This window comes from Lissotriton vulgaris, chromosome 8, assembly GCF_964263255.1.
Source record: "Lissotriton vulgaris chromosome 8, aLisVul1.2, whole genome shotgun sequence".
Taxonomy (NCBI): Eukaryota; Metazoa; Chordata; class Amphibia; order Caudata; family Salamandridae; genus Lissotriton; species Lissotriton vulgaris.
In genome coordinates, this window is record NC_141696.1 from 259,696,656 (window position 1) to 259,712,568 (window position 15,913).

At 37.2% G+C, this 15,913-nt stretch overlaps 1 protein-coding gene across 1 annotated transcript in view; it reads left to right on the forward strand.

Annotated features, from left to right (window-relative positions):
• The first annotated feature begins 492 nt into the window (after positions 1 to 492).
• The window catches only part of LOC147696952 (uncharacterized), a 35,636-nt gene continuing 20,215 nt past the window's right edge, over positions 493 to 15,913 (forward strand). The window contains exon 1 of the mRNA XM_086936092.1: positions 493 to 2,011. Within this exon, the coding sequence (XP_086792218.1) occupies positions 493 to 2,011 (1,519 nt within the window). The remainder of the gene's footprint in view (positions 2,012 to 15,913) is intronic.

Here is a 15,913-nt window from a genome sequence, read left to right on the forward strand (position 1 = left end):
CAAAAAATTAAGTTGTTGCAAGACTTAGATCCTTGCAGAGTGAGAGAAAACACAGGTTTGCATGGACATTCATTGGCTTGTCTTTCTAGAAAAGTATGTCAGAGTGTTTTTCATCATTTTAGGATGTTAGCTGTGCATGATAACAAAATGAGGAAATTAGTGAGAAGGTTGTATTATGCAAAAAGTCCAGCACTTAAGCTTAAACAGTTAAACAGTGCTCTTTTGCATGGAACTGAATTAGATAAGAAGAAGATTTGTGAAGAAATTGAGATTTGTTATTTTTGTGAAAAAGAGGACAGTGTAGAAATTGACACAGTAATACAAGGTAATGTGGAAGACAATCTACAGATTTCAAGTACAGAAAAGTTTGTCCAGGAAATTAGAAAGTTTCAGTTGAAATCAAGTAAAAGGCCTAATTTTACTTGTGTGTGTTGTCGACGGACTCATTATATGATTCAGACTAGGTTAGTTGATTTATATGCAAAAAGTGAAATGGAAAATAATAGTGAATGTAGGAATTTGGCAACTTATTTGTTGGTGAAGAATTCTTTTGATTTGAGTTTTGATCAGCGTATTTGTAAATATTGTTATAATAAATTAAAGGAAAACAGAATGCCTGCTAGAGCTGTTTATAATAATCTTGAGTTGGTAGATATTCCTGCTGAATTGATGGAGTTAAATACATATGAATCTATTTTGATTCAATGTGTCCATCCTTTTCAGGCAATTGTTCGCATGGAGCCTAAGACAGGGAAATTGCCTCCTTCAGATTTACAGAGAGGATTAAAGGGAAGAGTTGTTTATTTGCCTCTAGATTTCAAGAAAAATATTGATATAATTGGTGTAGAAAAAGTGGAAGAGGAACCTTTAGTTATTCTACTTAATAGGGTTCCGACAAAGAGTAAGAAAATCTGGCAAGATTTAGTGGATGTTAGGAAAGTCAAAAAGGCAACGTTGTATTTGGTCAAAAACAATGAGTACTACAAACATGTATGTGTTGGAGCAGAGGAAATAGCTGCAGAAGAAGACAGTGATTGTTCAGCTGGCCAATTTGAAAAAGTTGATGTGTCTAGAGGTGAAGAAATTTATGAACATTATACTGTTCATCCTTTGCATTCTAAAGAAGTAATGGGGAATGCCATTGACTTGTTTCAAATGAAAGCAGCAAAAGGAAGTCCCATTAGTGTATGGGAAGAAAGTTTGGAATCTCGTTGTTTTCCACAGCTATTTCCAACAGGTCGAGGTGGACGATATGAAGATCGACCAGTTCAAATTCCTGCTTCTGAATACCGGACTTTAAGATTATATGCTGAAGATCCAAGGTTTCATCAATGCATACCATATTTGTTTCATCTACTGTATGAAAGTGACTTGTCTGGACTTTCATATGCAGTAAACCATATATTGAAAAGTGGAGCACATCTGCAAAATGTATCGGCGAGGGACTTTATGGAGAAAGTCAATCTGCAAGATAATATTTTGGAATCTCATCTAATCAATCTCATGGCATGTCAGCGTGGTACAAACGAGTATTGGTACCGTTGTCATGGGGAATTGAAATGTATGCTAAGAAACTTAGGAACTCCTACATGGTTCCTCACTCTTAGCTGTGCCGAGTATGCATGGGACGGCTTACTTGAATTTATACGTGAGGCAAATGCAAATATACAAAATATAGAATTGAAAACACCAGGAGAACTGTGTTCTTTGGATCCAGTGAACGTATGCAGATATTTCAATCATAGATTTGAAGCTATGATGTCTGTTATTACCAATAAAAAAAATCCTCCTCTTGGAGAGGTTTTGGATTTCTTTTGGAGAAAGGAGTATCAAGTGAGAGGTGCTCCTCATATACTTATGTTGTTGTGGATTAAAGATGCACCCAAATTTGGATCAGATTCGGATGAAACAGTGATGAGTTTCATTGAAGAGTATTCAACATGTGCTGTTCCGAAAACTACTGAAGAAAACAATTTAATTCAACAAGTTTTACGCTTTCAATCCCATCGTTGTGGGAAGTACTGTCGTCGAAAATTCAAAAACAAGAAAAAGTTCTACACAAAATGTCGTTTTGCCTTTCCACGACCAGTGATTTCTAAGGGAAGAGTAAATAACTTGATGTCATCTCCACAACATACTGTGACGAGGAAATCACCAAAAAATACATACAATTTCAAAAGAAATGAAGAGTCCAAGTACATCAACGACTACATCCCAGTGATTTTGTCCATGTGGAATGCTAACATGGATATTCAGTTTGTTGCTGACAACTCTATTGCTGTGGCTCGATATGTGACATCTTACATCACAAAAAAAGAAAAGACAGAACTGAAGGAAATGTGGGAGGACATTTCACATGAAAAGAGTCTAAGCACGAAATTATACAGTTATAGTCTGAAGATGTTGTCGCATCGAGAAATTGGAGCATATGAATGTTCTGATCGGTTATCATCAGCAAGTCTCTATGCCAAATCTAGAACAATCATTTGGGTGAGTCTACGTCTTGCTGCAACACGAAACCGAGTTTTGAGATCTGTACAAGAAATTGAGTATTTGGCGGAGAAAGAACCAAACAGTACAGATATTTTGAAGACAAACATGTTGGAAACATACTATCCAAATAGAAGTATTCCCCTAGAGAACACTTGTTTGTACGAAGTTCTGCAAAACTATAGTTATAAGAGGAACATCACAGAAGATGTCAATAATGGAAAATATGCTGTCATTGGAAATTAAGGATGTCTAGTGAAGCAGAGAAAAGGCCATTTGATTAATCATCGAAAATTGAGTTGTGAATCTCCAGACAAAAGAGAATTTTACTATTTAACTCTTTTGCAACTCTTTAAGCCATGGCGTACAGAAGAGGAACTACTTGGAGATTTTCTCTGTTATGAAGATTCTTTTAATGCAACCAAGGATACCATAGAATGTCCTGTTTTTCCAAATTATCTGCAAATGTTGAATGAAGAAATAGAGCAAGAAGCAACAATTGCTGAAGAGATTGCTAGAGACAGTTCTCAAGACAGTCAGAGTTCTACTTCATTGAGTCAGGATCCACTAGGAGGACCAATTATCAAAAATGAAGCTGCCACTGCCATGGATGAGGTGGAAAGAGCTATGGAACAAGCTAAAGAGGATGTAGTTAACTTAGAAGATTTGGTGGAGCAACTAAACATTGAGCAGAAAAAGATATATGACGAAGTCACAGAACAGATTGAACATAGATTTAGACATGAGAAAAAAGAGTGCTCATGTACATCATTTAAGCCTGTCCGACTGTACGTAAGTGGAGAAGCGGGAACAGGAAAACATTTTCTGATTAAAGCAATAGCAACTTATCTGCAGAAAAGGACTGAATCACCGCTGTCTTGTGTTGTAACCGCTCCAACTGGACTGGCAGCACATAACATTAAAGGGATCACTCTACATCGTTTACTGATGCTGCCAGTTGAGCATGATAATAAATTGCATTACAACAAGCTATCTGGAGATGCGTGTTCTGAAGTTTCCAGAGTCCTGAAGAAAATGAAACTTCTTATCATTGATCAAGTAAGCATGGTCTCAAATCTAATGCTTGCTTTTGTGCATTTGAGAATGCAAGAAATTCTTAGAACAGAGTATGATGTGTTATTTGGAGGATAACACATTATTGTTTTTGGAGATCTACTGCAGTTGACTCCAGTAAAAGGACAACCAGTGTTTAAAATGCTCACGCATGAAGATACCAGGATATCTCTTGGAAGCATTGTAAACGTTAATGTATGGTTAAATTTCAAATATGCAGAACTGCTTCAAAATATGCGACAGGCAAAGGATGAAGATTATAAAAATATTCTACAAGATGTAAGAATCGGAAAAGTAAGTGAACATGGAAAAGAAGCTTTACATGCACGATTAATTTCAAATTTGTATCCAAATGAAAACATTCTTCCAGAGAATATTTTCAGGAAAATTACTGAGAACAAATCTGGGATATGTTTGATGCCAACTCTGCAAGAATGTTCCATCTTCAACAACAAAATGTTAAAGTTAGAAAATGAAGAGATTGTGAAGCTGGAAGCAATAGATTACATAGAGCATATGGGAGCAACAATTATTTTGTCAGAAAATTTAAAAACAAAATTGGATTCATTAAAGAAGAGTATATCTAAAACAGCTGGTTTTGAAAAGACTCTGAATGTGTGTTTAAATTGTCGTATCATTTTGAGAAGGAATTTAAATGTTGAAAGAGGTCTGGTAAATGGAGCAATGGGTCATGTTGTTGATTTTGTGAATTATAGAAATAGAGATGGAATTGAATTTTTAAAAATTACATTTGATAGCATTGAGCAAGTACAACAAATCAGTTGTTGTTCTGCTAGATTTTTGCTTGTAAAAGACTTATATGTTCTCCGAAAACAGTTTCCTGTTTGTTTGGCATATGCAGTGACAATTCATAAATCTCAAGGTTTAAGTGTAGATTGTGCTTTGGTGAACATTGGAAGTTCTGTGTTTAAAGAGGGTATGGCATATGTGGCATTATCACGAATCAGAACTTTATCAGGATTGTACTTGATTAAGTGTGATGAGACAAAGATTTGTGAAGATCTAGATTGTGTTAAAGAATACAATAGGTTACGAAGAGAGTATGCTCCACATTTGCCTCAATATCCTCTGTTTGAAAAACGTGTGGTAGGCCGAAAAAGAAGAAATGAAAATAATTGCAGTGAGGTAGTAGCAAAAAGACAAAAAGTAGATGAAACTGTAATTGTAAGCAGAAAGAAAAAGCATTCTGTTGAAGATGTTGTTGGATTTCAATTTGAAAACAGTTCTGGTGTCAACTGCTATGCTAATGTAGTGGTTAATGTTGTTTTTTTTCTTAAAACTTTACAAGAACAGATTGTTGAAAATCGGGATCAAAGATTTTGCGGTTTATTGAATTCTGTGTTTGAGAAATGTAGCAGTGATAGAGCAAAAATAGAAAGTGTAACAGAAATTCGAAATATTTTAGACATGTGTTCTGGTCCAAATAAATTTTCACAGAACATTCAGCAGGATTGTCAGGAGTTTTTAATGTATATGTTTGGTGTTTTGGAAGATGAAGGTGTAGATGTAGAAAATCTTTTTAGCCTTTCTTATCAATGGCAGCATGACTGCGACAATTGTAGTTTAATAAGTACTACTAGAATAGACACTGAAAGATTTATATATTTGACTTTACCAGACTGCAAATCAGTGTCATTTAATAATCTAATAATCTAGTTAAAGCAGCTGATCATAATATGGTGTGTACCCAATGTAAGTGTCCAATGCTGTCCACATTATTTATACGAACATATGGTCAGTGTGTCATATTAGTTTTCCAATGATGTAGACCTGATGGAACTAAATTTACAACTTGTATCAAACATGTTGTGGCTTCTCAGTTATCAATTTCAGGAAGAACCTTTTCAACTGTAGCTATTATTTATCATGACGGTCCTTCGACAACATCAGGGCATTATACATGCTACTTAAAATGTCAAAAAGGTTGGAGTTACTGCAATGATTCTCATTTGACTTATACAATTCTTACTTAGTGTTTTTACAACCAAAGTTTTGGTAAAGGTAATTGGCCTATGAAGACAGGAGCAGTTAATAAAAGTTAATTAGTTAGTTAGTCTAATGTTTAATTTTTTTTATCCCATATAGGCACTGTAAGTGGATCTTATAGTAAGTGATATCAGTTTTATAGTAAATGTTGAACATGAGTGATCAAAAAAGGGAATATGAATATTTAAAGATTGTGAAAATGTCATATGAGCTTTCCTTTGAAAACTTGGGTAAACGGTAATTTCAGAGTTTAATTAGAGAAATTTAAAAATATACTCATATATCTGACACTATTTGGCCGAAAGGAAAGTGTAAGGTATGATTAATGAATCGTAACTTAACACAAGGAGGAAAATAAAAAAGTTGAGAATTATTTCAGTTTTTCATAGAAAGTCGATGAAATGGAAGTTTTAGAGAACAGCAGAGTATTTTCCTACGAAAGGACCTTCACTATTTACTATTTGGCCTCAAGGAAAAGTAAGTGAATCAAAGATTAGTGTACGTATATGATTTGTAAGATTATATGGGTTTTTTTAAACACAATATTTTAGATTGTGTTTTTTGTTCCCGCTGTTATATGATGAAGAGTTTCAACTCACTGTTTTAAGTGAAATTCAATATATTCTGAGAACAGCAAAAATAAACAATGTAACATATTGTATAAGTCATTCTATAGTTTGCATTGTGTAATTTATATTGTATTCCCATTGTCTCACACTCATTTTCCTTTTTCCACCCTTATTCAGCTCTCTTTACTTACTTACACTGCCTTTCTTTCACTTTGTTTCATCGCTGTTCCTTTACTCCACTTCTTTCACAACTCCTCAATCCAATTTCAACTGTCTGCATTTCCTCTCTCCCTTGCACCACTTCTCAGCTTTCTCACATTCTCTCAGTACCACTGCTTTAGTTCTCTTCCCCTCTTTTTCCTTCTTTTGCTCGTTTATTCTTTTTCCTTTCTTTACTCATTGTACTGCACTTTACTCAGTCCTTCTCTTTGTCTTTCTGTGTACTTACTTCCTCACTCATTTTTCCTCTATCGTTCTATATTAACCTCATTCCTTTCATCCCTTCACTCTGTGACTCCCCTTCACTCACTCTCAGTCATCTTCAATTCCTCTTTCTTGTAAATAGATCCTCATTTAGACTCCTTTCCCTTTCACTCATTTTTCTTTTACTTACTTCTCTTTCCTGTTTTCGTTTTGGTATGTCACATTCTTTTAGTATCTTACTTACCTTCAGTAATTTGTTCTCCTTCTATTTCTTTTTCCCTCTTTTTTGACTTTCTACATTACTTTATTTACATTTCTGTATCCTTCACTCTTGCTTTATTTCTTAGTACACTTTTTTGATTTTTTACCTCTTGACCTGTTTCTTCTATTTCAAAATATATATTTTACTAATTATAACTTTTTTTTTCTTTTGTCTTTCGCAGATATAAAGTGTAGTTTAAACATGCAAGTAAGTTTTCATTAATTATATGGTAACTGTGACAAAAAAATGTACTGTGTCATCACCCTTTGCTTTAACCTCACTACTTTTCTCACACCCTACCTCACCTCTGTTTCCTTAATCTGCTTCCCTCACTTATTATGATCCTCCAAGTTTATTTCCCTGTTCCTTACTTTCCTAACACATTCAACTTCTTTCAGTCTTCCTGCTCACCCACACTCCCTCACTTTCCTTTCTTTTCTGGTTCACTCAGTCCCTTTCTATCCTTCCTTCCTTTACTCTCTTTGATCTTTCTCTCTGTCACTCCCCATATCTTACCCTTATTCACTTTTATCCACTCTCTTTCACTTCTCTTTACTTACACTCACTGCTCTTTTCTTTCCCTCCGTTACCGCTGTTCCTTTTCTCTGGTTCCGTCACTACCCGTCATTCCCCATCCTTTACTTTTCTTCCTTTTACTTTCATCACCCATTCACATTCTCCCAGAACCTCTGCTTTAGTCTTCTTCCTCTTTCTTCTCTGCTTTTGCTCCCTTATTCATTTTCCTTTTCTCAGTTACTTCCACTTATACATTTTCTCTGTTTTACTATCTATTACACAGTCCCTCTGTGTTCTTCCTTCTAGCTCTCTTTCTCTTTACACCACTATCTCTGTCCCCTTTGCTCATGCTCACTCCTTCATTATTATTTTTTTCTTTTTTTTTGGGGTACGCTCCCGGTACGTGCCCCGGTACGCGCATCGGGCCGCGCACCGGGAGCGCTCCAGGATGAAACATAAAAAAAATGAATATACTTTAAAAAAAAGGTATTATATTAATAAACATATATATTCACTGAAAAAAGCATAGGTTTCACACTAGTTATAGTTAGGGATTAGCATTTAAAAAACCTTTGAAATTCACTGAAAAAACCATATGTTTCACACCAGTTATAGTTAGGAATTAGCATTTAAAAAACCTATTAAATTCACTGAAAAAACCATAGGTTTCACACCAGTTATAGTTAGCTGGAAATTTTACTGACATAAAACCATTGAAATTCCACGTTATAGTAGTTGGACTCACTATAACTTGCGCGTGTAATGCACTGCTGATGACGTCACATATTACATCACTCATGACATGGTCAGTGACATCACTCATGACATGGGCTATATATATGTTAGAGCCCAAATGTAGCCCAATGTAGCCCAATGTAGCCCAATGTAGCCCAAAGATGGCCACCAGAGACAAAAAAAAACAAATGTAGCCCAAATATCAGCCAGATGTAGCCCAACTATAACCCAGTGACAGAATGTCCCAGAGTGTTCTAAAGAACAACTAGAGCGCTAACAGTCTTACTTATGACAAAAGTATGGCACACCTGAAGTCATCTTGATTAGAATAAAGTGTTAACACTTAAAACATTTAATTTGCAAAGGAACAAAATGAGGGGTTTCATTTTGTCCTAGAATATATATATATATTACCTATATATAGTTAGGATTTTTTTGAATAGGGATTTCTGAAAATTCTATGTTGAATAACTTTGGCGTTGATGGACGGAATTGGCTGAAATTTTCAGGAAAATGGCACATTTTGTTTCTGAGCGTCCCCTGAAAGTTTGGGGGGGTTTCGTCAAGCGGGGGCCGAGAAAAAAGGGGGGTCCCAAAACGTGTTTTTAACATTGAGTTTTCCATAGGGCGGTTGGACTCACTTTTAGCTCGAACGGCTGAATGGATTTCTATGAAACTTGGCAAAATTGTAGAGACTGTTTGCCCGATGTGCCTTTGCTGGGTCTCAAGATATGTGCTCCAGTGGATTTTGAGAAATTAACTTTCAAAAAAATATATATATCTGTGACAGCGTCCCGGTTAGCGCCCTGGTTCGCGTACCAGACGCGTAACGGAACTTCGCGAGGAGAAGCGGATTGGCTCTCCGGTGACTCTCAACATTCTAAACAGTCCGGAGCGGACGCCATCTTGTCTCTCGGTAGGATCGAGAGACAAGAGGTGGAAAAAAACGTAGGGGGAAATGAATGAAAGGGGCAAGGTAGACCCCTCCTGACCCCCTAGGATTGATGTTGGGGCTATTAAAGGGCCCCGCGGGGCAAAAAAATAAAATACATTTTTTTTCGTTTTTTCGCGGTAGAAGCGCTACCCGGTACGCGAACCGGGTAGCTCACCGGTAGCGTAACGGGAGTCCGCCATCTTGTGTTTCGGACGAATTTAGTCACAAGATGGAGGATAAACAATGTTGGGAATGGGTATAAGGGGGCACGGAAGACATATCCTGACCCCTAGGCTTTCTGAGGGTGGCTGAGGAGGCCCATATATGTAAAAAAAAAAAGCGTTTTTTTTTTAATTTTCGCACGGTTAGCGCCCGGTCCGCGCACCGGGTAGCGTTCCGGAAAGCGTAACAAGGGGAAAACCAAGGGAAATAGTAAAATAATATTTTAGAGTGCTTTGAGGTAGGGTAGCTCTGAATAGAGCTGTTGTGTTGTGTGGGTGATGTAAGTACCAACATGTAGGTACCAATGAAGAGTCTAAAATTCAATGTACACCGTCTCCTCTGTAGATATTTTGTATGTTCCAATATGGGTTATTTAAATGTAAATGTGTGGAAAAGCACTTCATGCTTTAAAGCGAATGTATATTTGAACTGATTGTTCTTTCCACTTAGTCCTCCTCTTTGGGTTTTTTTCCCCACACTCTTCTTCAGCAATATAGTTGATAAATTCGTTCCCTCAAAAAATGTATATACATAAAAAAATTATATTAAATACATATAAAATATATTTTTACTTTAAAAGAAGAATACATTTTACAGCTTTTGATATTTGCTATTAAAAAACCATTGAAATTCACTGAAAAAACCATAGGTTATAGACCATATATAGTTAGGAATTAGCATTTACAAAACCTTGAAAATTCACTGAAAAAAACATAGGTTATAGACCATATATAGTTAGGAATTAGTAAAACCTTATTTTACTCACACAAAACCATTGAAATTCGCATATATAGTTAGTTGCACTAACTATATATCGCGCACCCGCAATCCACTGCTGATCATGTCACATATTACATCATTCATGACATGGTCAGTGACATCACTGATGACATCACTGATGACATCTCAAATGACATCACTGATGACATCACTGATGACAACATCCAGTGACTGTATGTTTCTGTAAAGTTAAAATATGTCTTACATATTGAAGAATGAGTGGATGTATAAGTGTCTGGATGAAGGATCTATTAGGTGCATGACTGACTGATTGAGTGAGTGAATAAATGTGTCTCACTGAGTGCATGGGTTAGTGACTAAACTGTCTTAATTTGTGCATCATTATGTCTGTTGTTCTGTAAACTGCTGCATGTGTTGATCAGTAGCTATATGAGTAACTATATGGGTTATTGATTGGTTGCCCAAGTATTTGTATGGGAGACTGAGTGTGTGTGTGGGTGGCTGGGAGGTGTATGACTCTGTGCATAGATGTGTGAGCAGTTGATTCACTAGATGTATGGGTTCAAAAGTGCATGTGGAAACAGCTGTATGGGCGGTTGACTGTGTGCATGAGTGTATTGGTGAGTGAATGGATATCTCAGTGCTACATGTCAAAGTAAGTACATATGTAAAACACAGTACATGTGATAGTTGACATATATAAATAACTGTGCATAAGAGCCAGTGAATGTGTGAGTGGCTGTATGGATCATTGTGAACTTGTATCAGGGATTGTATAAGAGAGTAAATATGTGTTAGTATATGTTTGAATAAGTAAGGTGTGTATAACTGTATAGTTGAGGAAATGGAGGTGTGATTGATTCTTTGCATGACTGACTAGGTGTGTGAGTAACTCCATGGATGAGTGACAGTCTGTGAGTGTCTGTTCACACTGAGTGTATCTAAGGTTATATTAGAGTCTGAAGAGGTTCATCGTATTATCACATGAATGATGTCATCTGTGATGTGATCAGTAATGTCAAATGAGATGTCATCAGTGATGTCATTTGAGATGTCATCAGTGATGTCATCAGTGATGTCATTTGAGATGTCATCAGTGATGTCATCAGTGATGTCATTTGAGATGTCATCAGTGATGTCATCAGTGATGTCACTGACCATGTCATGAATGATGTAATATGTGATATGATCAGCAGTAGATTGCGGGTGCGCGATATATAGTTAGTGCAACTAACTTTATATGCGAATTTCAATGGTTTTGTGTGAGTAAAATAAGGTTTTGTAAATGCTAATTCCTAACTATATATGGTCTATAACCTATGGTTTTTTCAGTGAATTTTCAAGGTTTTGTAAATGCTAATTCCTAACTATATATGGTCTATAACCTATGGTTTTTTCAGTGAATGTATATATATATATATATATATATATATATATATATATATATATATCCAAAAATAGCAGTCCCAACTTCGGGAAAGAGCCAGATGAGACCACAATCTTGTGCAACAGGTACTTTAATCGAAGAACAGCATGCCAGCAAAAAAATCCTTTGAAGGGCCAAACATCATACCAATTCATAGCCAGACGCGTTTCGAGTGTCTCTCTTCTTCAGTGGCTGACTGGAAGTGCAGGGGGAAACTGATTAAATGGTGTTTCTTATCAAAACGTCTCCCGCCCGGTTGGGCGTGGCTCCACGGCCTTCTGGGAGACGTAGTCCACACCAATTTGAAAACCTTTGTAGGTACGTTTCCACATGCACCAAGTGTCCAACAATATCGGTGCAGCTTCAAACAGTCTTTTGGGAAGTTGGGACTGCTATTTTTGGATTTTTTAACCGGCCTGCCCGGGTCGGGGGAGAGAGCCGACTGCTCTTCTCAAGCGGGTCCGCGGCGGCGTCATGGGATGCTGCACCACGCGGATGAGAATGATCGCGCACTGATGCAGTAAGGTGTGCGCTCACCTCAGGAAGCACAGCAAAGAAGCAGGGCAAAAGACTGTTTGAAGCTGCACCGATATTGTTTTAGAAGCAGAAGTATTTGAGAAATTATGTTGGTATGCCATTCACAAAGGGTTTTGTTCTTTGAACAATTTCAAAATGTTGTTTTCCAGTTTAGAAACTTACTAATGCATGCACACACTCAGTAGCAAAGCAATGTATGTTTCTAAAGGGCCATGTATGCAGTTATATATCAAGTTTGATACCCAGATGTCACTCACACATAGCTCAGAAAAAAGCATGTATACAGTAAGACAGCTAGTTTGATAATGACAGAAGGAGATAACTAATGATTCAGAAATATAGTGACAAATGTTATGCATCTAACAGGAATTACAGTACTTTCTCAGGCGGTATTCAGGCAGTCATGGAATCACCCAGCCACTACTTGGGAAGTCATCAAATCAGCAATTCACTATCTATGGAGTTATTCAACTATCCAGAAACTATACATGTACTCTTGCAATCAGGCTGACAGAAATTATGTGTTTATTGAAGTATGCAGGCACTACGTATACATTCATCTAATCACTTAGGTACTATCTATTGACTTATGCAATTAATAAGGCTGTAATTATGCAATCATTATAACATTTACGCAGAACCTATGCAGCCATTTAGGCACCCCCTTATAACCCATGCAGTCATTGAAATACTCAGGCATGCGCGTGCACTGATGAAACACTCAGGGTCTATGCATGTAATTATGTAGCAAGAACCATTGTAGTAAACCTATCCCCATCCAGTACCTATGCAGTTATTTATTACTGAGCTAATAGTCTTGTACGAATACAATCACCCCAGCACTATAATTACTTTTATCCAATCTCTCAAGCTTTACCGATGGAATTACGTAATCACTCAGACATCAGTCATGCACTAATTTAATAAGGTAGCAACAACTGATACACTTATTCAATTTTGCGGGCACAACCCATGTAGTTATGTTGGCATCCAGCAACTACCTGGTCACTCAACAAAAAAGACATGAACTGCATCCAATCACTGAAACAATATGCACCCACTCATCCAATAGGCTAGGTGCTATGCATGGGCTTAAACAATGATGTATGCACTGCATAAATCCCCTATACACTATGTTTCCACTCTTGCATTCATCCAGGCACTAGAGTTGCACTCATTCAATCATCCTACCTGTACCTATCCATGTATTGAATTATTGAAGAAATAGTCACACACTTGTCGAATCATTCAGGTTCTACTCTTGCACCAAACACCCAGATACTAGTGGTATTCTCGTGCAAACACGCAGACAGTACATATGCAGATATGGAATGACCCATGGAGTTATGACATAGTCAGGGAATCATCTAGGCACTACTTGCATCTTCAGGGAATCACCTTGGCAGTACCTGCATTTACAAGTTTTACAGAGGAATATGGGGTATGGGTTTACTACAAATGTGCTCGATACGTAATTTCATTTTTGCAGGGGTATGCCTCATCATTTCAATGAATGCATGGGTTTTAATTAGGTGTTTAGATGGCTGAATTGGGTCCGTGCAAATGTTATAATAATTGCATACCTACAGCCGTGTAAATTTAGTGTTACATTTAAAAAAGCCTAGAAGAAGGAAAGATGAAGTAAAACGAAAAGAACGAGTTGTGAGAGTAGCTGATAAGCAATTTGCTTTTAAAAGAAAGATTTTCATTTTGATTCTAAACAGAGTGAACACTCTTGACAAAATAGAGTTTTGCATGAGGAGACAAAAGCAGAAGAAAAGATTAGTAAATAGAGGCAACTGTTCTACAGTTCTGGGTGGACAATGGATACATACTTCTTGTACAGAGGTTTTCTTTAATGGAGAAAGCTATCTCTAGGATCACAAATTAATTCATGCTATTGATTAAAGAGGACAATGGTATCAAATGAAGAATGGTAGTCCTATAGCAAAAGAGGTGATGGTATCCAGAAATGTAGAAGAATGTATTCCAGAAGAGGTATGAGGAATGCATCGTCAGGGTGATATGTACAAATAGAATTGTATTACTGTTTCTAGCATAATCCATTGATACTTTAAGAAAATTGGTATGTATCGTTCCAAGGCTAAGTTTAAAACTAAAATCAAGTAATACCACTCAACAATGTGAACTTGAGGAAGGAGACTATATTATGTGAAAACCCCTGTGTTATGTTTAGGAGAAATAAACAAGCCTGGGAGGAGTTTGCGTAGTGGCGCTACGCGGAAATCCACAAAGTGGCAAACAACTCTGCAGTGCTATGCGGTGTTCCGCGAGAGGGCGGAATTGCTTGTCCCACCCATTCGCGTGACATTTCTCACCGTAAAGCAACACAAATTGTGTGTTTGGTGGGAAACATTGCGCAAACTACTCTACACAATCGTTCAAGGCGTGGCCATCTTGTTTTCTTCTCTAGCATGGAGCTGGGGCCTACTTTTCAATTCAATGCAAGCTTTATTTCGATTAAATCAATCATAAGTGCCAACTGCCATAAAATACAGTGTCCAATGATACCAAAAATTAAAAACAATTTTTGTCATCAACATTCCCAATAATTGAAATAACAATTCATTAATTGACAACACAATTTAAATTTACAATGGACAATAACATTTACAATTCATTAATGAAAGCAAAAACATTAACCATTAAAACCGATAGAGCTCTTATGTTCCTTTTTATCATTTGTCAAACTCTTTGGTACTTCTGGCGTTTCTCCCGTAGACTTTATCATGCTAAGTCCCTAACAAGGGACAAATCTTCCTCGGTATTACCTGTGGGCCCGGTTGTCTGTTTTTTAGAAAAATGTGTGTGAATTCTCCATGACCAACTTAAAAATTTAGCATTAGCTATCACAAATGGCTCGTTGGTGTTGGTCATAAGGATGCACAAAGCTGTAGCGTTCGACCGGTTGCCCATATTGGAGCAGATTGGTTTTAACCAGTTTTTACGGGGGATTTTATATACTGGACAAACAAATAAGATATGTAATACCATGTCATCCTGCTCTTTACAGCACAAACATTTACTGTTGCACATACCAGACCATTTTCAAGTATAAAAATGACCGGGAGGCTGCCTACCCTCAATCAGAAATATAGTATCCTATCGCTGGGGATAGGTATAAAATCCCAAAAGTTTCCATATTGAGGAACAATCTAATGCTTCAGAAACAGACCTGTCAGTGAATTACCCTATGTGGATTGTATATAGTCTGCCTTAGCCATTGTCCAATATGCCTCCTTAAATTATTTTTTTGATGGAAACTGATTGCCAACTGTGTCCTCCCATAGAAGACCCATGCCCATATATACCAGCATATTCTTAACCCTTTGAAGATAGACTACCTTATATAATTTATCTGTATCTACCACATCCTTCGCTGCCATCGCATAGTGTGTGAGTTCTGGGGTGGACCACAATCGGCTCCAAAATGCTACTGATCTGAATCGTACTTCATCCACCAGCAAATTGCAGCCCAAGTCGGATAGCAGGGGTTAGTGGGGTGCTTTGTGCTAAACCAGTCAAAGCTCTCATAAATGTATTCTGGGCCAGTACTAAAGGAGAGACGTCATGGAAGCTTCATAGTTCTGCACCATACATTATGGAGGACCTGATCTTGGTGTTATAAATCTTAACTGCTGGGCCAATTGGCTTGGTATTGGAGAGATTGCATTCTTTTAATAGGACCCCGGCTAGTTGACTGTTTTTAAGGCCATGATATCTATGTGAGGCTTCCAATTTAGTTTTCTGCTCAGGGGAATCCCTAAGTATGCAAACACATCTGTCTGTTCTAGTTGCTTCCCGTTCATGGCTACCCTCCCTTTCCCTACATTGTGCTTGTGTAAGACCATACATTTTGTCTTGTCTACGTTAACCACCAGGTCGTGATCTTGGCAGAACACCTCAAATCACCTAAGTGCCCTATCTAGCCCTACCTGTTACTTCGAAATAATCAG